General features: G+C 35.3%; 1 protein-coding gene across 1 annotated transcript in view; it reads left to right on the forward strand.

Moving 5' to 3' along the window:
* Positions 1-3,480: 3,480 nt before the first annotated feature.
* The window catches only part of LOC150093672 (uncharacterized), a 175,272-nt gene continuing 152,361 nt past the window's right edge, over positions 3,481-26,391 (forward strand). Inside the window, exons 1-2 of the mRNA XM_090412714.1 lie at positions 3,481-3,669; positions 23,640-23,829. Coding sequence (XP_090268840.1) covers positions 3,521-3,669; positions 23,640-23,829 — 339 coding nt within the window. The 5' untranslated portion in view covers positions 3,481-3,520. The remainder of the gene's footprint in view (positions 3,670-23,639; positions 23,830-26,391) is intronic.

A 26,391-nucleotide genomic window follows, 5' to 3' on the forward strand; every position in this document is an offset into this window, starting at 1 on the left:
GCAAAGAACATGTACAGTAGGACGTGGAAACTTCGAAAGCTGTGCCATGGAGCAAAGAATCACACTACACACTCTACCAATCAGATCGACGGGTGCGGGTGTGGCTGATGATTCGGAGGTGGCGGTGTGATGGTATAGTCCCGTTTTTCCTAATTGGCCTCGGCTCGCCCTCTGTTTGTGGCCATGAACATTGAACTCCGAGAGGTATGTGAACATTCTGGACAATGCAGTACTTCTTAGTTTTTTGACTTTTCCATAGAACTGACCATTGTTTCTTTTCAGCAAGACAGTGCAGTGTCATAAGGCTGCTGTTGTAATTCCGTGGTATGTGGACATATACGTCGTCCCACTTGACTTGCCTCTACAGAGCTGTGATCTTAATCCTATTGAATATCTGTGGTATAAATTGGTGCATTGGGTGAGTTCAAGGGAAGTCCTTCCTAAGTCCAGGACCTCATTACATGCCTACAGGAAGAATTGTCCAAAATTCCCATTGATCACTGTTTTATGCTAAGTATGCACCATAGGATTGGTGCATTAATTGCAGCTAAAGGTGGTCCTACATCTTAATAAGATGGTTGCCATGGCTGTTTTTTCTTCACACTTTGGTGTCCGTTGACTTCTTCCCAATCAGTGTATTAAAGTTGCTTTCCATGATTTGAAAACAGTAAGCAGAAACTAGTATGTTTTAGGTGATTCCAAATATTTCTAGTGATTTTAGGATCTAAGAATGTGGGAGCGAATCAAATGCTTTCTTGTAGTCTATTTATGCTATGTTTAAATTTGTTTTTCATCTTTTTGGATTTCTGAGGATCATTTTAGCAATAAGGATGTGATCTTTTGTTCCTCTAGATTATTTAAAATTGCACTTGGGTTCAATCGAATAAATCTGATTATCTGATAAGTATTGGTATATAGAGTTTGCTATAATTGCAGTGAATAGTGTAAGCATAGTTGGCAGTATGTTATTTGACGGTAGTTATTTGGGCCCACCCCTATCCTTATCTTTAATGAAAAAAAAAAAGTATTCCCAGTTATCATCCCGTTTTGATTGAGTCTGACTGCAACAAAAAATTAAATTTTCTGGCATTCGGCTATGTAGACTGGTTAGATGCATTAACCACAATCCATGTAGTTCGTCTTTGCCAGATACACTCTAGTGTTTTAGTTTTGTAGCTTGTCCAGTAACCATTTCTTCAGTAATAACGTTTTCCATTTGCTTTTGCTCCATTTCTGATTCTATTTCGTTAATCCGTGAGGCATTTTTAATCTGTTCAATAGGACTGTCTCAGATTGATTTCCAAAATTCAAGTGTTTCTTCTTTTTCTGGCGAATCATTGTTTGTATTTGTATTTTCCTGAAGAGATTGAAAGAAGTGACATTGGTTCAGTGGAAATTGAATAGTTTGGACATACTCGTATTATATGATTCTTGCTTCATATCTTTTAATTTTATGTGCAGCCACAATAATTCTTTGTATTAAATCTTCCATAACTTCAGAAATTGTTTTGTTGGTCAAATTATGTGTATTTTTAAGTTTGTTTTGATGATATTATTTTTCAGCTCTCCTCCTTTAAGTTGCTCAGATCGGCTCAAATTTGATGACTTTTCGTTCCAAACGGATTTTCCATGGTGCACATTGCTTCACCTTCAGTTTTGCTCTTGCAGTTTGCAACCAAGCTCCACTATAATTATATGAGCTGTGTTGTATGAGAGCTGATCTGTTTCCTTTAAATATTTAGTTGTGATTGTTTTTATCACTGCATTTGCATCTAAGAGGAGCTGTTTTAGCTTAGAAACTTTAGCTTAGAAATTGGTAAATTTCGAATTTGTTGTTACTAGAGCTGTTGGTTTATTACATAACTCATGCAATTTAAGTTCAGTAAAAAAAAAAATTGTTGCAAAATAAAAATTTATTTGGTCCATAAGTCTTTTCTCTGTTGTTGCAGATGCTGAGAATTTTTCTTTCATGTGCATACGCTCTCTAAAACCTCGTTTTCTGGCATTGATCTGTAGAAACATTTCACACCTTCCCTGTTTTCTTTTATAGTCCATTTTTTACATTTGTTTTCTTCCAGTCGTTTTTCAGTTTCTTGCTCTGATTGTTGAGCGAGGAAAGCTAGGTATCCAGTACCCAGTATCCACTGATAACAACATTAACAACAAAGAACTGGGAAAAAAAAAAAAAAAAAAAAACTTAATATCGAGATATGGCAATCGAAGTTGGGCGGCTGTGGCTTAAACACACCAAAGTCATCCTAATTGCGTATTCGGTGTAATTTCACAGAAGCCAACCAACTGTTTACAATAATTAAACATCGATGAATTAACCACATATGATATACAAAAAAAACAAAAAAAAAACGGCATTAATTGGAACAGAACAGTCCATATTTTATGAGGCTATCTGACAGACTATTCTTAGATTCTTGGGTAGAATTTGAATTGCTTTGTATTACCAGTTAAATTGTTGTTTGAATGATATCATATTTAGGCTGTTTCAATTATGTGAATTAAAGTCATAATAATAATAATATTTGTTGTTCAGAATTATCATGGGTACGCAACATCATATTTCATAGTTTTATCTTTATCAGCAAATTTGGCACACTTGTGAAAAAGGTTACCTGGGGCTATACCTCTAACATACTTCATGAACGTATTTAGTACGACGATGATGACTGTAAGGTGGAAACAAGCTGCCTGTCGCTGGCCAAAACAATGATAGAGCTTAGAGAGTGAGGCATACTACCAATTGGAATTTTAAAAAAAATGCAATTGATGATTTAAGATTTATTGTGTAGCTCAGTGGATGTGGCGTTTGCCAACCACGGCGCTTGGCCGCACGAAGGAAGACTTGATTTCGAGTCTAGTCGGCGACTAGAGGAAATTTTTCTAAGCCTTTTTTTCGACCGGTTCCCGAGTTAGTCGATCTCTGGCACGGGCAAGCAGGTTTTTCCTCCCGGAAACTCGGGTTTTTCGTCCTGTAAACTCAAGAAAATCGACCGTAGAACCCACATTATTTCAGACATTAAATATATTGTGTTAGGGTTAGGGAACACGAGATGGCGGCACATTTGAGCCGTCTCTCTTCACTGAGTACCGCTTAATTAGTGATAGCCTTGGGCCATCTATCTCTGATTGGTACCAGTGGAGATTGAACTGCCCACTCAGTCTCCAAAAGTTAGATAGGGCTAAATGGCCTCGCCCACTCCCCGTATACGGGAATAAAAAGGCGTTAGCTGATTTTTTTTTTTTTTTTTAGATTTATTTTTATAAGTTTGTATAGATATTGAAGGGAGAGGGGAATTGAAAAAGGCGAGGCAAGTTTGGAAATCTCTGATTAAACAAGTCTATAACAACCGGAGGTAAAGTTTCCTAAATGAAATTTTGTTTCAGTCATAGCCTTCCATCTACTCTTTCTCCTATTAGGAATTCCGTAATGCGCCGCTGGTGTGGTTACTGCGAATGATACCCTGTTCTTGGTTTCAGCATGTGTTAGAAATGATGGTTTCGCATAATGGCGGTATTTGTCAAATTGCAAAGATGTTACCGAGGACTATCATCGTTTCAAGTGATACTTCTTGCGATTCTTTTACATTCTCTCGCTTCCATATTAATTATATATTTTCATTTAATATGGTTCTTTGCCGAAGAAGAGAAATCTTGGTTAGTATCTTTATCGTTCATTTCAACTTAATATAATAATCTTCAGAGTGGATTTAAATAAAGTGATTATTATTCAATATTTCAGCTTTTTTTTTTTTTTTGATATCCTATCCTAAATCAGTTAGAAGGGCGAGTATTATTTATATTATTTTATTGCTATAAAATCTCCCCAAACGCCTATTATGTGCGCTATCAATGGACTTATTAATACACGACACTTGTGTGCAATGCTGGACTGCGGGAAGTCACTGTGCACTACACGACCTGTCATCTACGTAGTATCTTTGTTAATTGCGTCTGTTGTCAGGTTATTGTGTCTACTGACCTGCTTTGCATTCCGGAAAACCTATAAAGATCCTCCTCGTCGTGACAAGCATCGAACAGGTATTTTCACTCGAAGGGATCATCCACTCTTCAAAAAAAGCGCTGTGGAGACGCATAAATAAATTAAGGAATCATAATTCAGTTCAAGACAATTTAAGTATGTTCATTTGCTAAGGTTGACTTCGAAAAAAATGCCTTATGAAATGCTATTTTCTCTGCTAATATAAATTATTGTTAGTGCTTGATAGTTATACATTGGGAATAATTTGTACTTGTGCAGTACTCAGAAAATAATCTATTGGAATCTAGAGCTCAGCAGTACTATATTTCTATTACAGTTGTATTAGTCATCACCTACAGAGTAGGTGATGATTATTACACCAGGTGATCAAAAACTATAGTGGATTGCATGCATGAAACATGTGATTTGATTGAAGTTTACAAGAAAGGATGTATCGATTTTAATATAACTAGATATTTAAGATATTAACCCATTATATGATTTAGTTCTGAGGAGGATAAAATTTAATATCATATTCAAAAAAAAAGTGTGTAAAAAAATCATTGAAAACCAACTGCATCCGAAATGGAGAACCTATGGAACAAGGAAAACATTTCAGCTATTTAGGCCCAATTTTTAGTAAAGATGACAAAATAAATATGGACATAGACAACAGAATTAGTAAAACTAGTATGGTAGGAGGTCAACTGAATAATTTTATATGAAATATGAGAAATTAGTCAAAACACTAAACTTACTGTATACAGGACAGTATTCAGGCCAATGTTAACTATGGATTTTAGAGCTGGGTTCAAAACACAACAAAAACTGGCAATCGAGATATGAGAGTTCCGAGAAAGATTACAGAAGTGAACAGATGGCATCAGTGGCAGAATCATATTAAAAAAATGAGGATACTATGAAAGAACTTGACATGCTTAAATTCAAGAATGTGTGAGCAGAGCTTATTTTAAGTGGCATGGTCATTGAAACAGAATGGGAGAAGAAAGTATTGCAAAACAAGTGTCCTTTGCCAAGATGGCAGGAAATAGACCTAGTGAAAGACTAAGATATAAGTGAATTGATGCAGTAAGAAGAGCCTAGAGCCTTAGAAGATGAAAATATATAACAGCTAGCAATGTTTGGGTGCTGGCAGATAACAGTTTAATTTGAAGGAAAATTGTCAATGGGAAGTTAGTAAGGATGTAACGTGTTCATGTAGTACTATCATAATATCTTGTACACCCACTACGGGTACATATCAGGTATATGATGATCATCCACTGTTCCAAATGTGACATTACACATCCTAAATACGCAGATGGGAAGTGTTCAATGAAATAGAAATGGCATTTGAACGCCATTGAAATAAAATACAAAGCATAAATTATTTAATATATTTCATCCATATTGGTTATTAAGAGAAATTGATGAACAATTTTAAAGTATGTTAAAATCAGAGTAATAAATACCACAACATTCAGATCAGTTTATATTTTTCACTGTACTTATGATGTAAATAAGTGCTTCTGTGGATATTAATTTTTTTTGTCTTGTAAACTAATTCTCAAATCTTGTTTACTAAAGTAATATTATCTTAATAGTGTGTTCTATATGCATTGTCTGATTTGCTAGGAAATATTGCAGTATAGGATTGGGAATTATGATGTTGATATTATTATTCAGTTTAGTCAGGGAATCTGAAAGATTCTCTGACTAAATTGAATAGCTGTTGTAATAGAGTTAGTATGAAGGTCAGTACTAACAAGACAGACAATGAAAATAGGCAGAAGCATTGAAAATATGAACTGCATTGTGAATGGAGAACCTATAGAAGAAGTAAAATATTTCAGCTACTTGGGCATGATTTTAAGTGAAGATCTTAAACTAAATATGGAAATAGACAACAGAATCAATAAAGCTGGTATGTAGAAAGTCAGCTGAATTAATTTATATGGAATAAGAGAGAAATTAGTCAAAACACTAAATTAGCTGTATATAAGACAGTGTTCAAACCAATCTTAACTTATGGATCTGAGAATTGGGTTAGAAATAAAACACTTGACTGAGAGTACTGAGAAAGATTAGGGGCATGAATGGATGGCATCAGTGGCAATATCATATTAAAAATGAGGATATTAGGAAAGAACTTAACATTGTTAGCATCCAGGAATGTGTTAGCAGAGCTAATCTCCGGTGGTATGAACACTTAAACAGAATGGGAGAGAAAAGATTAGCAAAACAAGCGTTCTCTGCCAGGTTGGCAGTAAAAAGACCCAGAGGAAGACCAAGTTATAGATAGATTGATACAGTAAAAAGTGCCTTAGAAGATAGAAATATAAGATCTGATAATGTTGGAGTCTTGACAGGTAACAGGTTGATTTGGAGGACAATTGTAGATAGGAAGTTAGTAATGATGTTTTTCGTGTATCATATGCATGTTATATTTCATGTATTATAAGCATGTGACAGAAGGAACTCAGGGGCAAAGAGTGTTAGATATGATTATAGTGTCAGAGGGCGTTTCAGTTAAAGACGCAAGTATTCTGCCTCCAGTTGGTGACAGTAATCATGCGGTACTCACTTGGGAAGTGACTAAGTTTATGAATGTTCCATTCAGGAAAGGTTACATGCTAAACTACAAACAGGAAATTATGACCAACTGAGGTGTATACTGAGTTCAATGGAATGGGATCAGTTGCTGGATATAAAGAATATCAATAGCGCATAAGAATCATTGAAACAATACTTAAATGATATGATATCAGAATGTGTCCCGAAAGTTCGAAGAATAAATAGAGTAGGAGTCAAATGAATGTGTAATCTTATTAAGCAAGAGATTCGCAAGAAAAGGACGATGTGGAAGGAATACTGTTTGCATAAGGATGATGTCTGTTATGAACATTATAAGCAGCAGGCTAGAATAGTCACAACTGTTGTACGAAAAGCAAAGTCTGAGTATGAAAAGAAACTGGCTCTGCGTGCTAAAGATGGACCACAAGAATTCTATCGATATGCTGCAAGTAAAAGAAAGAATGAATATGAAAGGATAACGCTTCTAAATCCAGATGGCGTGAGGATTACAGATGCAGAAGTGGTTGTTTAGTTAATGAGTGCCCATTTTGTTAAAAGCTCTCAACCTGATGAATGCAACATTGAACTCACTGTTACCTTTTCACTAGATGAAGAAATGCAGGTGTGTGAAGCCGAGGTATTAGAGCTGTTGCAAAAATTGAATAAGAATTCAGCAATAGGGACTAATGGAATATCAACACATGTGCTAAAAAGAGTGGAATATCAGCGCGTGTGCTAAATGAGTGTTAAAAGAGTATTCAGCTGAACTGGCCATTCCTTTGGCCAAGCTGTTTAATATGTGTCTCAGAACAGGGAAGATTCTGCAGTAATGGAAGGAATGTATGGTAATTCCATTGCACAAGAGTGGAATTATCCAACTATCAACCAATTATTATCTCGAGTGGTGGTGAAGATTTTGGAAAAATTGGTCAGGGCTTGCATTCAGAAATGGGTTGACAGTGAAGCTCTACTTTGCAATGAACAACATAGGTTTACTAAGGGAAGGTCATGTTTTAGCAACTTGCTCACATTCTATAACAATGTTACCATTGAACTAGACAAGAGGAATGGATACACTATGATACTTTTGGATTTTACTAAGGCTTTTGACAGAATACAGCATGGTAGACTTGCATAAAGGATTTGGGTTATACAATATTAGCATGGATAAGAGAATGGCTGACTGACATATCAAAAAGTGATATACGGGGCGGTCTGATTCTACAAGGTTTAAGGTAACAAGTGGTGTACTACAAGGATCAGTGCTACTAGGTCCACTGTTATTCAATCTGTACATTAATGATATTGGGAAGGATTTGACAAGTGACATACAGCTATTTGCTGATGATGCAAAGATAGGTAGGGTAATCAGGAATGCTGCTGATTTGCAGTACTTGCAGAATGATTTGAATAGGCTGGAATTGTGGGCATGGAAAACTGGTGTCAGTTCAATGTGAGTAAATGTAAAATCATTCACTTTGGCTTGATTAGATATCAAATGTTGTATTATATTGGTGGGATTAGGCTAGAAGAAACTGATGAGGCTAGGTATCTTGGGGTGTTAATAGATAGGAAGTTGAAGTTCAGGGGTCATGTGGCAAAGATTGCAAAAGATAATTGCAATGCTGAAACGAACGTTCACATGTAAAGATAAGGATGTTATTTTGCCTCTTTACAAGACCTTGCTTGGACTATTGTGTGCAGGTCTGGTCTCTTGGTTTCTGTTGTGATTCTGATATATTGGAGAGAGTACAAAGGAGAGTGTTATGAAGATAGATTGAGAATTTGTAGACTGCAGGCACTATCAAACCGGAGAAAGAGGAGTGATATGATTGAGACTTAAAAACTTCTGAAACGGTCATATAGGATTTCAATTGATGGAATTTTTCAATTTATGGAAGGTGGGGGGAAAGATAAGCTGAGAATGAATGCGGCAAGAAGGGGGTGAGGGCTAGATTTTTCTCTCAGAGAGTGGTGCGTGATTGGAATCGAATGCCATTGGATGTTGTGAGTGCAAGCAGTGTGGATGAATTCAAGAATAAGTATGATAGCTGGTGTGTGTAGTATGTGACCTCCATCAATGAGTCTGACTCCCTGGAGGTGTCTCTTAATAATGATATCATATCCTGTATGCCCCTTGAAGGCATATCAGGAATTTGATGATATTATTATTACAGAGATTTCCATCAAATCACACTCATCAGTGGTGGTGAAGATTTTTTCCAAAATCTTCACCACCGCTCGAGATACTAATTGGTTGATAGTTGGATAATTCCACTCTTGTGCAACAATTATTCACACAATACTTGTCATACTTTTTCATGAACTCATTCACTGCCTCAGCACTCACAGCTACCTCTGGCAATCCATTCATCATTCACACTCTCCAAGCAAAAAATCTAGTCCTACACTGTTACTAACCACATTCTTACCTAACTGGTTAACATTGTTAACCAGTTAGGTAACTTCAATGGTAACATTGTTATAGAATGTGAGCAAGTTGCTAAAACATGACCTCCCCTTAGTAAACCTATGTTGTTCATTGCAAAGTAGAGCTTCACTGTCAACCCATTTCTGAATGCGAGCCCTGACCAATTTTTTCAAAATCTTCACCACCACTCGAGATACTAATTGGTTGATAGTTGGATAATTCCACTCTTGTGCAACAATTATTCACACAATACTTGTCATACTTTTTCATGAACTCATTCACTGCCTCAGCACTCACAGCTACCTCTGGCAATCCATTCATCATTCACACTCTCCAAGCAAAAAATCTAGTCCTACACTGTTACTAACCACATTCTTACCTAACTTTCTGGGATGACCTTTAGTTCAATCTTAACTTCTAAGTTTTTATCATGTCTTCTATTTTCTATCCATCAACAAACCATTCACCATCGTTCTGTCCTCATAGGAAGTATTCCACAGACCTTTCACCATTTTGGTCACTCATCTCTTCCACCCCCCCCTCATCCCTTAAAAAAAAAAAAAAAAAAGCCAAGGTTTCTCATGGTTAATAGCCTCTTATTATTTCTCATCATAAGAGGAATAATTACCCCCCTATCTCTACATGTCAGTTTGTTTTTCAACATCCAAGTAAACCTTTGTGCTTTTTTGCCATCATCCTCAAACTTCATCAATATCTTGCAGTCAATAATAAATACAATCTTTTCATCCTAAAGTGCATAATATAACCATTTTGCTAATTATTTAAATCCTGCAAGATCTCTACATAACGTTTTTTAAATTATTTTATTTAATTGTATATTAATATATCATTAATATACAAATTAAACAGCAGTAGTCTAGTATATAGCTCAGAAACACTCTACTACTTACCCTTTCTCCTGAATTCAACTCCAGCGTGAACTTTCTCATTTCTATTTTTCAGCCGCCCTTATCCATGCCAGTAGCTTCATATCCATTCCCAATTCTCTTCAACTTAAGTAATAGTTCTTCATATGGTATTCTGTTGAATGCCAGTGCAAGATCCAGCAGTATCATGGTATAGCCATATGATAAATGTGAATAAATTACTAAGCCAAACCTCTTAGATAGTCATGCCACCCACCGAAGAGTATCATATTCCTATCCATCCATTCTTGAATTCTGCCTTTGACCAACTTTTCCAATACCTTAATCACCATTCCTAAGATACTAATCCATGTTTAATTTTCGACTTCTCTCCTGAAGTCTCGTTTATGTCATGGAACTATTTTGCTACGTCCTTGGTATAGTATGCCCACATTTTGTAAAGCTTCGCTTGGCTTTCTGCCAAGAATAGTCTATTCATGCTGAAGGGGAGAAAGAAATGAAGGATGTACGAATTGGTCGCCAACATGCGAAATCACGTGCTTTCTTGTCTGTCGCTGTACTAGTTTAAAAACTACAATGTTCGTAAAACAAACGCTAAATTTTTCGACCTGTAATAATAAACAAACTCATCCCAGAAGAGGGATTGATTACCCTATTATCGGAATGGATTCTCCTTTTTGTGACATGTGTCGAAGGGTCTTGAATCTGTGGGCGTACTATACCTTGCTAGAGCTAAGAATTAAACAGTAGTCAGAATCACTGCCAGTTGCCTTGCACATTCTCGTAACACACACACAGGGCAACATGACATCCAATTTCACTGCAGTATTCACAATGATATCTCAGTTTGCTATACACCTTCAAGTTGTCTACCTCAGTTCTTACATTATTCTCTGTTACATTAGCACCACAGTATCTTGACTTGAATGATATACTTTTGCAAAGCAATCACTATTTCTCTCAACTCAACTATTTCTTCTGCTTCTGTCACTTTCTCACCTTGAGGTTTGATTGTAGTTAAATTTTCATAATCGTTTTTCCCCTTTCTTGCTACAGCACGCAAACTCTTGATCACCTTTTTCTTTATATTCCCTCCACAACATTTTCTTTTTTTGCAGCTCTTGTTTTATGATGCTGCTCATTAATTTAACACCCATATCATTTATGGATATTGTTTTCACACTGTGGTGATGACAAAAACAGTAGTGTTTATATTTTTTAAAAAAAAATTGATATCTAAACCTGGGGAGGGTCACATTTCAGCAATCTGCTTATGTATTACAACAAGGTAGCAAATTTGCTCAATAAAGGAGATTCATATACAGTGGTATACTTGAAAAAGAGGAAAGTCACTAGTGGAGTACCACAAGGATATGTTTTGGGGTTATTATTCTTTAACTTGTATGTTAATGACATTGGGACCTGCTTAACAGGAGATGTGTAGCTCTTTGCCAATGATGCAAAGTTGGGAAGGGCTGTGAGAAGTAGAGCAGATGTTGTGGCCTTGCAGAAGGAACTGAATAGACTGTGTTAGTGGGCAAATGATTGAAGCTGTCACTTGAATGTTGAAAGTGGAAGGTCTTAAGGGTTGGTAGGCAGAATATCCAATTAATGTAAAAATTTTGAAGCGGCTGGAAGAGATGAGTGATGGTGGACAGAGACTTGAAGTTTATGAGTTGCATTGTTGAAATTGTAAGAACATCCCAATGGATTATGGCAATAATGAGGAAGACACTGACATGAAGAAGCAAAGAAGTTATCATTCCCCTGTATAAGGCTTTGATCATGCCACATATGGACTATTGTGCATGGATTTAGTCACCTGGGTTTTAGGGGATGAGTATGTATTGGAGAAGGTCCAAAAGAGGTTTGCTAGGCCTGTGGGATGTCAGATTCAATGAGAGATTGAAGGAATGCAACTTACAGAGCCTTGTGAATAGAACAAGAAGAGCAGATATGATTGAGACATGTAAGTTGGTGAGGGGCTGTGTACCAGATTAATGTGGAGAAGATATTTCATAGAGTAGAGGGAGGCAAAGGCAGAATCAGAGGCCATCCATGGAAGCTATATAAGGAGTGTATGTGGGTGAGGGTGAGAAGCAGGTTCTTTGCATTGAGAGTGATTGGTGAGTGGAATGCATTGCCTGAAAGTGCCAGAAACTGGGAATGGGTTCAAGGCATTGTTCAATGATCTTTTGGCATGAGAGAGTATAAACCTCCTGCAATGAGTCCTTTGACTCCATGGAGATTAGATAATAATAATAATAATGCGTGGTAGTTTAGTACCATTAAAAGTTAACATGAATGGTTGCTGACACAGACTTTCTACAGGTCTGTGCATACAAATACAGCTGAAGTAATACTGAAAATATAATGACTCCTGATTGTAAATGAAATAAATTCTTTAGTGGGCATCATTAAAACTAAAACTTTTATAGGGTCACTTTTGACTACTCTACCATGCCATTTAAGGATTAATTGGGAATGAACTAGCTGGGACTTCTTTTTTTTTCTTTTTTTTTTTTTTTTTTTTTTTGCAATGCACAGAATAATAGAAGAATATACATTATTTTAATTAGCCGTTTTCAATATTATATTCCAATGCTTTGCAAGTGAAGATTATTATTTGTGTGATCAAGGACTAATGTAGTGAACTTGTTGAGTCTGTGATGTGTGTTATTAATAATTACTCATAACATCTTTTGTTATATGATCATTCATATAAATCTAGCAGTTTTACTTTGGCTGAATATGTGTGAATGATCACTTTTGTTCTTATTTGATTCCCTCCAAGATTGATTAGAATAATGAAAGTAGAAACTTAAAGAGAATTGCTTCAAAGTCCATTTCTTAAAAGATCCCAGAATAAAGTGGCTTTTTCAGAAAAATGAAAAGAAGATATAGAAATCAGTGAATCATTTGAATAAAAATGGTTTAAATATTTGTTTCTTATCTTGTCAGGTATCATCTCCTTCCAGGAGGTTGACTACCATGAGCTTCCACCATGATAGTTGTGCTTCTCTCTTACATTCTTCATAAGACAAAAAGGACCAATCCTTAATATTTCCCATCCAATCTGTTCTTTGTCTTCTTCTTCTTCTTTTTCCTTGTATCATTCCTTCTAAAAGTGTTTTTTGTAGGGATTCATGCCTTAGTATGTGACCAAGGTAGGTGGTCTTCTTTTTCTTAATGGTTTTCGACAGAGTCCTATCTTCTCCATTCATCTCTAATATCTCTAAATTAGTTTTTTTGGCAGTCCATGGGACTCTAAGGATTCTTCTGAGGATCCGCATTTCAAAGTCTTTCAGTTATTTTCACAATATTTCGATATTGTCCATGGTTCTGCTCCCTATAGCAGTGTTGACCATGCATAGCATTTGACAACCTAATTCTTGTTGTTGTGTGAATTTCCCTTGAGGTCAGAATGTTTTTCATGCTAATGAAGGTTGATCTAGCAATTTCTATCCTTAATATTTCCTTATCACACTTTCCCTTCTTTCTAATTAGTTGACCCAAATATATATAATCACTACTTAATCTAAAATATTTCCTCTGATCTTAATATTTATATCAGGTATTTTCCCTTTTTCTCTTGTTACCAGCATGGATTTGGTTTTTTTTTTTAAGTTGAAATTAAGTTCATATTTTTCACTTAGTTTCAGCATCTCTTCTAGTAGGTTTTGAAGATTTTTTTTTTATTTTCAGCCAGCAGTACTGTATCGTCTACATATCTTAAGTTGTTTATATTTCTGCCTCCTATGCTGATTCCTTTAAATTCTGCTAATTGCTGGAAGATATAGAAGACTGTATCGATTTTACATAGATCATTAAATATATAAAATTAGAAGTGTATATAATCTGCTTTAATGTATTAAATTTTGTATTATATTGTGAAAATAACTGAATGTAGAACTACAGGTATATGTAACTAAAAGGATTAGACAGGATTATGTTAGTGAGCTGGAGGTGAACAATAATCTCTAAGGTCACTGAAATATAGGAGTTTTACTGCAAAGACCTAAAGTAAGCGTAGGTGACGTCAGGGCATTTCCGGAAAATCCGGGAAGTTGGGATGGTAAGACAAGGGACGTCGAATGATATAAAAGGCTGTGATTGGCAGGCAAAGAGGCTTTTTTCTAATTTTTCTGGAGTCTTGGGAGGAGAAGAGTAGCGAGTCACCTGGGAGATCTTGGGAAGTTTGCTGGCAGGTAACCCCAGTGCAATGAGGGGGGGGGATCAGAAGAGGCTGTATTCAAAGGAACCTTCCGAGATGTTTTTCGACGAAAGTACCGATCCACGTGCATCCTGATATGCTGCAACCGAAGCAGTTTCTAACATCGCCAAAGAACTATATTACTTTTCCAAAGGAGAGAACTTGCAAGACACCAACTATCAAATAGTGCCCAATCACAGACGCTTCACAAGAATGAGGGAGCCAGCAGAACTCACCCATACCTCTCGAAAACCCTAGGACTTTGCAAGATACTGAGAGCTAGTAAGTAGATTGCTCTATGTCCAAGATTATTTGTGTAGATAATTGATACTAGTCTTGTTTAATCAATTGTAGTACGTAGCAAAGAAGTTAGAGAGCCAAGTGTTAGTCTGTATGTACATAAATGAATGGTATAAGTTTGTATATTGTTTGTGTTAACTAACGCATAGAAAGTGTTATAATTAGTCTTAATTTTCATAAAATTGAATGCAAGGCTTTGCGGGCTTAAGCACCTTTCACGTGATAAATAAGTTCGGTGTGAGAATTCTTTGTTTAATGTCAAGTGATTAGCTTTACTTCATAAATTGTGATTCAAGCATGTGATATGCCCATTGCTGCTTGTAAAATATATGTCTTAGTTAAAATAAAAATGTTTTGTCTTGTAAATAGCTTACCTGATCTTTGTTAACCAATGCACTGTCTCACAAAAACTAATCGGACCTGTGTGGCCAAGGTAAAGTAACCGCCACAACTGTACAATTCAGAGTTGCTTGAGATTAATGAACAGAGGGCTCTTATATGTGCTTAGCAGATAAATTCTCATGTTTGTAAAGAATATAAAATTTACATAGTCCTTGATGGCACAGTTGTTAACTAATATAAATTTTTCAAGGACTACTAAACACGAGCATTAGCAATCTGAATTAAGGATTTGCCCTTAACTAGAGATTTTTCCTTATTTTACGACCCTAGCACATATAAGGGTATACCTTATGATATTGAGGGAGGAGTAAGTTAAGCATATTACCAGCAGACTAAGGTCAAGTAATAATATCAGACGTGAGTTTTAAGATTAGAACATTTTAGGCAAAGATAGAAGTTACCGTCTCCGAAGGAATTTAACATAAACTCAAGCAGACACAGATATCAATGTAAAGGGGAGGGATTCATTAAAGATAAGAGTAACTAGAAAACAAAGACAATTACAAAATGGCACAGTTCGACAAAAAAAAAAATATATTCTATATATATAAAAAGATAAGCCAAAATTTAAAACGTTTTTATGTCACGTTTTTTGTCTCTTCATTGTTTTGAAACGTCCAACAATGTGTTTGCCTTCATGAGTCAAACACATTGTTGTCTCATGTCTCCAGTCATCAGAATTGAAGGAGAACCAGCTTACCAGCCCGGAACTCAGGGGTTGGGCACCAGCGGGGCAGAGCCCCCTTAGTAAATAAATAATATCTACAGAACACAGCCTTGTCTGACATCCTTCTTTTCTGGGAATTCCTCTGAGGTTTCTCCTGATGTTTTTAATTGAGGCAGTTTGCTTCCAATATAGATTTATCAGTAATCTGGTATCTTTACCATCTACTCCTAATTTTTTGATGCATTCTGTTAGTTGTTCATGGTCTATATTGTCAAAGGCCTTTGTGTAGTCAATAAAACATAAGTAGACTTCTTTCTGCTTCTCCAGATCTCTTTCTATAATAGTTCTAACGTTGAAGAGTCCTTCTCTAGTACCTTCATTTTCCTGAAAACCAGATTGTGTTTCATTAATTTCCAATTTGATGTTATGTTTATTTCTTTCCAGAATGATATGTAACATAACTTTTGCTGTCTGACTGATCAGACTGATTGTTCTGTACTCTTCACATTTGATTGTCTGAGATTTTTTAGGTATTGGTAGGAATGTTGAGTGCTTAAAATCTTTTGGAAGGTGTCCAGTTTCATATATTTCGTTACATATGTCAATTAGTGATCTTCTAGCCTTATCATTTAAAACCTTTAGATATTCTGCCATAATTCCATCTGTTCCTGGAACTTTTCCTGGTTTCAGTTTCCTAATAGCATTTGTTGAGTTCCTTTGAATACTCTACCCATCTATCCCATACCTTATTTTGTCTTTCTCCTTTATGATGTTTCCACTGGCATCTTTAATGCAATGAGAGCCTACCCTTTTCCAAGATTTGCTAGTTAGCACCCTAACTTTTTCATGAAGTTCTCTAGTTTTGTGTCCAAAAGCTCAATTTCCTTGCATTATTGTTAAGCCATAGTTCTTTTGCAATCCTACATTCTTTCTTGATCTCCTTGTTAAAAACCCCAACCTGCCATGATGTCTATAATGTCCAGCTAAATCTGGATACGATTCCGTAATACCCTTTGAATAACATGGATAAGAAGTGCAATTTGGCCTCACTATTTCATCCACACCGGTAGGGAGGTCAAGTTCTTGTATTCAGGACTATTTTTTTTTGTTTCTTTCTTTCCTCCATCTATCCTCAATCTCATCTTTATGGTAAGGATACTGGGTGGAATCAGGAACATTAACAGTAGTGGATTGTGCCAGTTCCTTTAAAAATTTATCTTGCATTTCTTGATTTTTGAGGGAGTCAAGATCATATTTTTCTATGTTTAGAGGTTTCATTGTTTTCTTTAATTTTATTGTTGCTTTAATGACCACAGGGTTGTGGTCTGTTCCAATATCTGCTCCCAGGTATGTTTTGGCTTGTAAGAAGTTATTCCAGAATCTTTTTTTTAATCATTATATAGTCAGTCTATAGTTGTCTCTGGAGCTTTTCCATGTGTAAAGTCTTCTAGGAGGTTGGCTAAACAAAGTATTTGCTATTACCAGATTGTTTTCTTCACAGAAGTGTATTAATCAAGAGGAGACTCTTGGAATTCTGCAACCCAGGCCTTGGTTTTCCCATGCAGGAGAGATCTTTTCTGAGCCGACTTTAGCATTTAGATCTCCTATAATGATAGTTATGTCATCTGATTTTGCATTGTTCAGTGCATTTTGAATACCTTCATACAAGTGTTCTACATCTCCTTCTGGGGAATCAGAAGTAGGTGCATATATTTGGACGATAAAATATTAAAAGGTTGAGCTGCAATTTTTAATACAATTGCTCTGTCACTTATGGGCCAAAATCAAAGTAAGGATTGGGCAATCTTATTTTTTTTAATACAAATGCTACTCCATTCCTATGACTGTTTCCACATGAGTACCACTATTAGTCCATTTGACTTCACTGATACCAGCAATGTCAATTTTCATTGCTTCAAGTTCTTGTATAAGGTTATCTAACCTTCCAGCTTCATATAAGGTCCTTACATTCCAAGTTGCCTTAAGAGAAGATTCTTGATTTCCAGACATGAAGGATCTGGAGATACCCACCCTGGAGGGTATAAGATATCTTTTTCGTATGCTATTTTCATAGTATCTGTCGTACATACCCCAGTTTCTTTCTCTTTTTCCCTGTAATGTTTCCAAGAGACAAAAAGTTGCAGAGGGTCCAACCTTGTCTCGCTTGCTTAAATCTGGCATGGTTCTCTGTTTCAAGGTTATGTGGTGAGGTTCCTGTCTCTTCCATGGTGACTGGTCACATCTCTGTTTTATCTCAGAATGTGCCCAGACTATGTCTTATAGTTTACTGTCATACCTTTGTTACCATTTTCAAATTAAATTTTGGTCATCTGTTAACTTTGCCATTCCAGTCTTCAAGTGCAACAAGGAGGAGACACTCTCCTTCACTACAGCATAAAATGCTGTTACCCTCACTTAATTTTGCATGCCAGTTGAGGCATGGTCCCAGGGTATGGCCGCTGGTGCATTCTACCAGCTACTCAGAGCCATAAGTAAGAGTTGCATGAGCAGTGGGGACCAATTCCACCCAGCCACCAAATATTTTGATGTGACTGCTGAACAGGCAGAAGTGTTATCCACACCTTACACCCCAAACATATGTGACATATTGTTATACTGCGTATCTCCATGGAGTCAGAAGACTCATTGCATAAGACCCAAACTATCCACAAAAAACAATAGCTATCATACCTCTTCTTGAACTCATTTACAGACAGAGCACTCACAACACAACTGAGTCAGACAACACATTCCATTCATCCACCACTCTCCAAGCAAAAATTCTAGTCCTCACACCCTTGTTAACCACACTCTTACTTAATTTCCAGGTATGACCTCTTGTTCTTCCACCACTATCCCACTGCTGAAATAATTCCCCTGCATCAGTCTTATAAAAACCTTTTAGTAATTTAAATGTTTCTATCGTATCCCCCTTGTCTCCACCTATCAGCTAACCTCTGTAATCCACAAATTCTCAATCTATCAATGTAGGGAGCATTCCTTACACCACTCACCAACTTGGTCACTCGCCTCTGAATCTTTTCTAACACTTCCTCATATCCAAGGAATCCATGCAACTGAACCTGAGCACAGTAATCCAGATGTGGATGTATCAATGCCTTATGAAGAGAAATAATAACTTCTTTATCTCTGCATGTTAGTGTGTTCTTCAATATCCAAGTAATCCTATGCGCTATCTTGGACACAGCAATATACTCTCTAAACTTCAACTCTCTATTCACTAACACCCCAAAGTCCCTGGTCTCATCAATCTCTTGGAGTAATGTTCCATCAATGTTGTACCCAGCTTGTAATCTTTTAATCCCAAAATGTGTAACTTGACACTTTTCCACATTGAACCAGCATCCATTATCGTTTGTCCATATTGCCAGCTTATTTAAATCATCCTGCAAACTCTCTACATCAGCTTGGTTAATTATTGCGCTACTCATTTTTGCATCATAAGCAAACACTGAATATCTCCCTTCATTTCCTATATTATTTATGTACAAAATAAACAATAATAGTCCAAGCACAGCCATGAGGCACACCACTGGTCACCTGCTTAATTTTAAAACATAGCATTTGTAAGCTTGCACGAAAAAAGAAAAAAAAAGATATAGCTTAAAAGTAGTCTTAGATGTGGGGTGAGAATATTTCTATAATTAAAGAAGATAAAGAAATGCTTTCAAGTAGCATTTATCAACAAGATCAGCTGAGTATAAGAATGAATATACAGTGGTATCTCACTAATCCAAACTAATAAAAACCGTGCTTGTTCGGATTAGTGAATATCCCCAAGAGACAACAATAACTAGCGGTTAAGAAGACAAAAATAATCAGATTCTAATGGTACATCAATTTAATTCTATAAATAAATGAAGTAACTGATAGGAAAAAAGCTGCTGTACTGTAATGTAAAATTTAAAAAATAATACAGTACACAAGTTAATTTTAGTAAAAAATTTAGTTTTGTATGTACCTATATTGTTGAGAATTTTGATTTAATAAAATTGCATAGTTCAGTACATAACTTAATTTGCATAAAAATATCACTTTCTTGTACACAACACAAAATAAAGTTTCACAAAATAACACAAAAATAGTTTTTTTATTTCTTTGTAAAAAAAAAGTCACTGATTTTCTTTTGCTTCTTGGAAGCTAAACTTTTTTCGAATGCTTCTTCTCGGAGATGCATTAGCAATAAAATTTTGTGGAATGGCTTATCATTTTGCTTAGCCCATTCTATACACACATTAAAACTGTTGATTGCCTCTTCATGTTTTACTTTTTTTTTCTTCGAGTTCTTTATCGTCATCATTGTCTTCTAATTCATTCTGTAGCGTCATATTTATAATTTCAGCATCTGATTTGATTTCAAATTCGGTAATTCATGCCTACAATACAGTACATACTGTATAGTATAAAAAAGCAAACGTGAACACACACAATAAATCAAAATAGACTTACAATATAACTGTACAATTGACATTATGAAAAAAAATACTGTACTGTAATAATAATAAAATAAATAATAATAGTTAATAATATTAAATAAAAATTATAGTACACAAAATAATAATACGTAATAAATAAAACTTTTTTTTCTTTCAAACCACAATTCGTATTACTGGAGGGTTCAGACTAAAGATGTTCAGATTAGCGAGATACCACTAATAGAAAGAAAGAAAGGCAAAAGAGAAGTCAGGAAAAGACAGACAAAGCTGGAATCATTTCATATCTAATTCAGAAAAAGATTTAACAAAATTCAGTAACTTAAAAAAAAAATTTAAATAAACTGAATCAAGAAACAAGAGAATGTATGAATTAGTGTGATTGATAAAACTATATGGTTAAAGTATTTTTAGGATTTATGGTCACACACTATTGAATGAATTAGAAATACCACAATCAAAAAATAATCTGATGAACACATTTCTATATAAATTGAATGATATATTAAGTAAATTTAAAAACAGTAAATTATCTGAAGAAGATGGCAGTAACATGGAACTTTTCAAATATGCTGATAAAACTTGCATCTAGACTTGCCGACTTCTTTAATAGAATATAGGATGGGAAAGACTCCCCTCCCATCATTATGGGGGGAAATCTTTAAAATCCATTAAAAGGCAACTTTTGAAGACTATGAAAAAATTAACATGGAATAAGTCTTTTCAATAGTGGTTAAGAAATATATGCAAAAATTTTAAAAATAGAGGGTCATTAGTGATATGTGAGGAATCAAATGAATATTACAAGGGCAGATCTTGCACACATAGTTACTTTTCTTTGAAATTGTTAATCAAAAAGACCAAAGAATTGAGAAAACTAACGTATACGGCATTTGTTAAAACCTTTGCCTTGTGTGAACAGAAATCTGCTTTTAGTAACACTTGCTGGTGATGAAACCCCAAGCAAAATTATAGTAGTAATCCACAATTTTTATAGATATAACTTCCACTGAAATATCAAATTAGAAATCAATAAATTTCGGTATCTGACAAGGCTGCTTTATTGCTGCTATTTAATATATATGTTAAAGATACCAAGAAATTTTATATACCTGGTTTTAATCCTTTTCCCAAGTTTTACACATGAAATATATTCACGTCTGAGCTACTTTTATATAGAGGCTAATGACTTCATATCACTTGCCTTAGTATGTATCCCATAATGCAAAGCACCCCCCCCCTTTCAGGCATGTATAATGCAATGTAATGCGAGGGCCACTACCCAGACCAGTTTCGACCTTTATTGAGGTCTCTTCAGTGGGAGCCAGACCCGGGAGAGATACCAAGGTTGAAGTAATGCAGAAGTCATATATATTATTACTTAACACCTCCAGGGAGTTCAAAGACTCATTGAGGGAGGGCACCTGCTCTACAGCTCTGTCTCCACCACTCCACTAACCGCAACTACGTCATCATCTTCACCAGCGCCATCTACTGCCGACAACTACCACTATTTTCACAGACAATTACAAACATCCATGCACACGGCAGGATTCGAGCCCACACCCTTTTGGCTGGAGAGCAGATACGCTAACCACTCAGCCAACCAGGCCCATTTGTATATATCTCATATACAAGTAGACAAAAGGTGCTTGACCTTCTTAATAAAAATCTCTGGATGAGAGAAAGATGTAGAAAGTTTTTACCTTGGGTGTAATATATGTTAAAGATACCAGGAAATTTTTTAGACTTGGTTTTAATCGTTTTCCCAAGTAAGCAAAACAAAGTTTTGCACGTGAAATATATTCACATCTGTGCTACTTGTAAAAACTTTCTACATACATGTGTGTGTGTGTGTGTGTGTGTTAAAGATGCCAAGCTATTTTAAACCTGGTTTTACTCCATTTCCCAAGTAAGCAAACAGACATATAAGTCAAGTTTGCGTCTGCACGTAGTGCAAGTCTAGGTGACCCGCGAAGTAGTGCAAGTCTAGGCAACTCGTGGCAAAGGTAGAATAAGCTCTGATCATTATTCTTAATATTTACTCTTAATGCAAAGCCCATCTCCCTGAGGAGATGTATGATGCTATGCATTAAAGGCAAGGGGCCACTACCCAGACCAGTTCGACCTTTATTGAGGTCTCATCAGTGGGAGCCAGGCTTAGAAATACCAAGGTTAAGTAATACAGAGCTTATAAGTATTTTACCAAAACAAGTTACCATAAGGTGCTTTGACCTTAGTAAAGATAAATTTCTTGTGCAGGTGCAAAAGAAAAAAAGAAAGTTTTTTACCTTGGGTATAATATATGTTAAAGATGCCAAGCTATTTTAAATCTGGTTTTACTCCATTTCCCAAATAAGCAAATAGACAAACTTTCTACAAACAGACTTTCTACATCTATCTCTCATCCTGAGATTTTTATTTAATAAGGTCAAGGCACCTTATGGTAACTTGTTTTGGTAAAATACTTATAAGCTCTGTATCACTTAACCTTGGTATTTCTAAGCCTGGCTCCCACTGATGAGACCTCAATAAAGGTCGAAACCAGTCTGGGTAGATGTATGATGCTATGAATTAAAGGCCCCTTGCCTTTAATTCATAGCATCATACATCTCCTCAGGGAGATGGGCTTTGCATTAAGGGTAAATATTAAGAATAGTGATCAGAGCTTATTCTACCTTTACCACGAGTTGCCTAGACTTGCACTATTTTGCAGGTGCAAACTTGACTTATTTGTCTGTTTGCTTACTTGGGAAATGGAGTGAAACCAGGTTTAAAATAGCCTGGCAGCTTTAACATGTATTATACCCAAGGTAAAAAACTTTCTACATATATATATATATATATAAAAATAGATGTCATTGTCATATATAGGATACTTGAAAATTCATGGAGATATCCCACTATGCAGTGATATTCACCTTGGCCTACTGTTATATGCAGATGATCAAGTGTTCTTTGCCAGTAATGAAGAAGAATTGCAATATTCTGTATAAATATCTTAATAAATTATCTTATTAAAAACAAACATTATGGCCTTTCATAGAAAGTAAATAAAATATATCTTGGAAATAGAATTCTTGATCGAGTAAACTGCTTTGACAATCTTTGTTATACTCTGAGTTACAAAGAAGAAAACATTAATAATAAAATTGAAAAATACAGCAGAGCAGAATATTAAAGTGCACAATACATTAGTAAGACCATTACTAAGCTATGGCAGTGAAGCCTGGCCATCAGAAACCAAGATTACTTGAAATGAAATTTATGATAACTTTAGGATATAAGTTATTGGGCCAGATATCCAGCAATATAAACAGAAATGGTGATGGCATGTAAATGGAATGAATAGGATTAGGATCCCTTGACAGTTTCTTCAATACGTCCCCAGAAGACTCACTACCGGGAAAAGTAAAAACCAACCAAAAAGATCGATTGAGACTAACAGTCCACCAGGCCTAATACTAGAAAGGAAGATAATGATGATGATCATTCATATATTTTGATCTTAGGGGAAAAGGGGTTTAAAAAACCAAAGAGAATAAAATCTGAAACATGCAATAAAAAATGTGTGTAGCTCTGATTTCCATTTATAGAATATACTTTATCTTGGTTTGTCTCTTGTTTTTTCATAAGCATCAGTTAGCAGTATATATGCTTTGATAATGTGGTTCTGTTGAAATCATTATTTAAAATGTATGCAATTGTATTTTATAGGAAAAGAACAGAAAATGAGTGGCTAGGAAAAAGAGCAGAAGTAATATGGAATCCAAAATCAGCAGGAAATTTACTTTCAAATGAAATCACTCCATATGACACTATTGCCATTACAGGATGGTGGATGGATCATGGCAAGTGGGATATTGATGTGAAATGTTTTAATCAAAAGTGGGCATTGTGTTCGAAGGTGAACCTTGAACTGCTCTTACTTGAATTTCTGAACTTTTTAATTTATTGTTAATTCATAACATCAATTATAAATAAAATGCAATTTTATTTCCATCTATAATATTTCATAACTATCATATTTTCTACATGCTTTTATTCTCTAATTTATGCATTAGACTTTAGTCCTTAAGTTTTAAGTAGTAGTTTTTTTTTTTTTTTTAGTAGTTTGGTTAGTTTATGCTACTAAATAAATGGCAGAAGTTCTCATCATCTTGTGCATATCTTTAAGGGGTTTACCAGATATTACTTATTTGTTAATCTTTTATCTCCCATCCTGTTTAAGTGTAATTTTACATTAGTCCTGTATTCACATTCTTGAATATTCATTCAAGTGTGCTCCCAGATCCAATTGTTAAAATTGATTTCAACATTGTTTTGTATACTGTCAACTTAGTCTTCTGATCGATTTCTGTCTTGTTCTATATAAATTTATTCATCTAACTTCCTACTATACCACTCTTATATAATTTATTTTCATATTTAATTTGCTGTCTTCATTAAAAAATTGTATCTAAATGACTAAAATGTATAACCTGCTTAATTAATTCGCTACTGAGAAAGCAGTTGGATTTTCTATTTTCCTGTCTACTTGTGTATTATACACAAGTAGACAGGAATATAAATAAAAAGCTATAATGGCTTTTTATTTTTCATGACAAATTTGTCAATGCAAGTTATTTTTTTTGGCTAAGATTTTTGAAGACTTCTAGCAGGTTTGTTTAGGAGGAGTTGTCATCTGCATAAAGTAATGAACTCAGTTCAATATATCTCTTCTTTGAGTATCTTAATGCTATTTTCCTTAATAATGTTTGTTAAAATTGAGTCATACAGCTGAAACTTTTGTGTAAGACTGAATTCTTACAAGAGTTATTTTCCATGTCATGTAACAATCAGCCCACACATGGCACCACCTTTACAAAGTGTTATTTATGAGATGTAAGATATAAAAGAAGTAAGTCTTCAGTCAAGAGGAGGTGTGTAGGAGGCGTGCATGAGACACCAGAAGATGAACATGGAAAAAAAATCACTGACAGGAGAGGAGTGAAGAATAGAAGTGGGAATGAGAAGTATGGAGAAAAATGTAATAAGCAGAACAGCTAGAAGTAAGTAGTATGAGGTCATATGCATCATACCTGAATTGTTAGGTCTAAACTGATGGAAGATAAAAATAATCTAAAGCTAGTGACTGAATGCATTGTAATTGTTCAGCAGAGGTTATCAAGTATCAGTGTATTTAATAGAACAGTTTCATGTTAATGGAAGTTCTGTCAGAAATCTAGCCAATAAAGACATTTCCTGTTAAGAAGAAGAATTGTATCTATGAATTTCTCCATAGTGTGCCTACCTGAATAACCTATAAGTGTTATTCAGCTGTCTAGAAGAGACTGCTGTCTGCCTGAAACCTATGCCAGAGGTTTGTTTGTAATTATTCTCCAAAGCTTTGCTGCAATGCATGAAAGACATGCAAGTGGCATAGATTTTTCAAAAATAGTGAGATGCCTTAAATGCAATATATATATATATATATATATATGTACACTTGGGGAGAGATTGAAGATATTTATGTGGAGGGGATTAATAAGAGAGATTAGAAAGTTTGAGTGTGTAAAACATGTAACATGCTTATGGATTATGAGATATCATTGTATATAAGTGGTAGTTGACAAAAGATTGTGAATGTAGCTACAGATGTAAGCGAAGTTGATAGTACAGTTGAGTGCATGAAAGATGTTAATAGTAGACAGCAGGTGAAACTGGCAGTGAGTTACTGGCATTGGGTGCGTGAATGGTAGTGAGAAAGTAATTGAATAAATGAAAGCAGAGTTGGTAGAGATGAGGCAAGAGATTAAACATATGAAGAATGAACTGAGGAAAATGACAGATTTGCATGGAGATGCAAGGAAGAATGGGACAAAAGATTTGAAAGAGATATTGAATGATTTGAGTGTGGAGAGCTTGCAGGAAGATTTAAATAGGCTGTCAGTATGGGGGTCAGTTTAATGTCGAGAAATGTAAAGATGCATTTTGGGATGAACAGATTACAAGCTCTGTATCATATTGATGGTACTGTATTCCAGAAAATAGATGACGCTATTCTTCTGCAGCTGATGTGATAGTACGCATCACATGCTTTCAATTGAACTGTTTTTGTGAGTTTTCCTATAATTGTATTGACAATGGCTGTGAAACTTAGCTGAAAATTTTACAAATAAAGACATTTGAATTAAACATAAGTGATTCTGGTAATAATATTTTATCATGAATTCTTCCTCTTATGTCTTGATTTTTAGAACAACATGAAAAGGTTAGGTGAATCTCAAATAGTTACTATTCATATCTTCAAGACTTTTGACTGAGTTTGGCACTAAGGTCTGTTATGAAAGCTCCTATCATTTGGTCTGCCTCCAGACCTCTGCAATTGGGTAGCCAGCTTTTCTGGCTGTACGTTCACTTTGAGTAATGGTGGATGGTTCCTTATCTTCTATCTATACAACTAATGCTGGGCTCCCACAAGGCTTTG

This window comes from Typopeltis vanoorti, chromosome 23 (assembly GCF_054136105.1).
Source record: "Typopeltis vanoorti isolate ZY-2024b chromosome 23, IOZ_Tvanoo_1.0, whole genome shotgun sequence".
NCBI classification, from domain to species: Eukaryota; Metazoa; Arthropoda; class Arachnida; order Uropygi; family Thelyphonidae; genus Typopeltis; species Typopeltis vanoorti.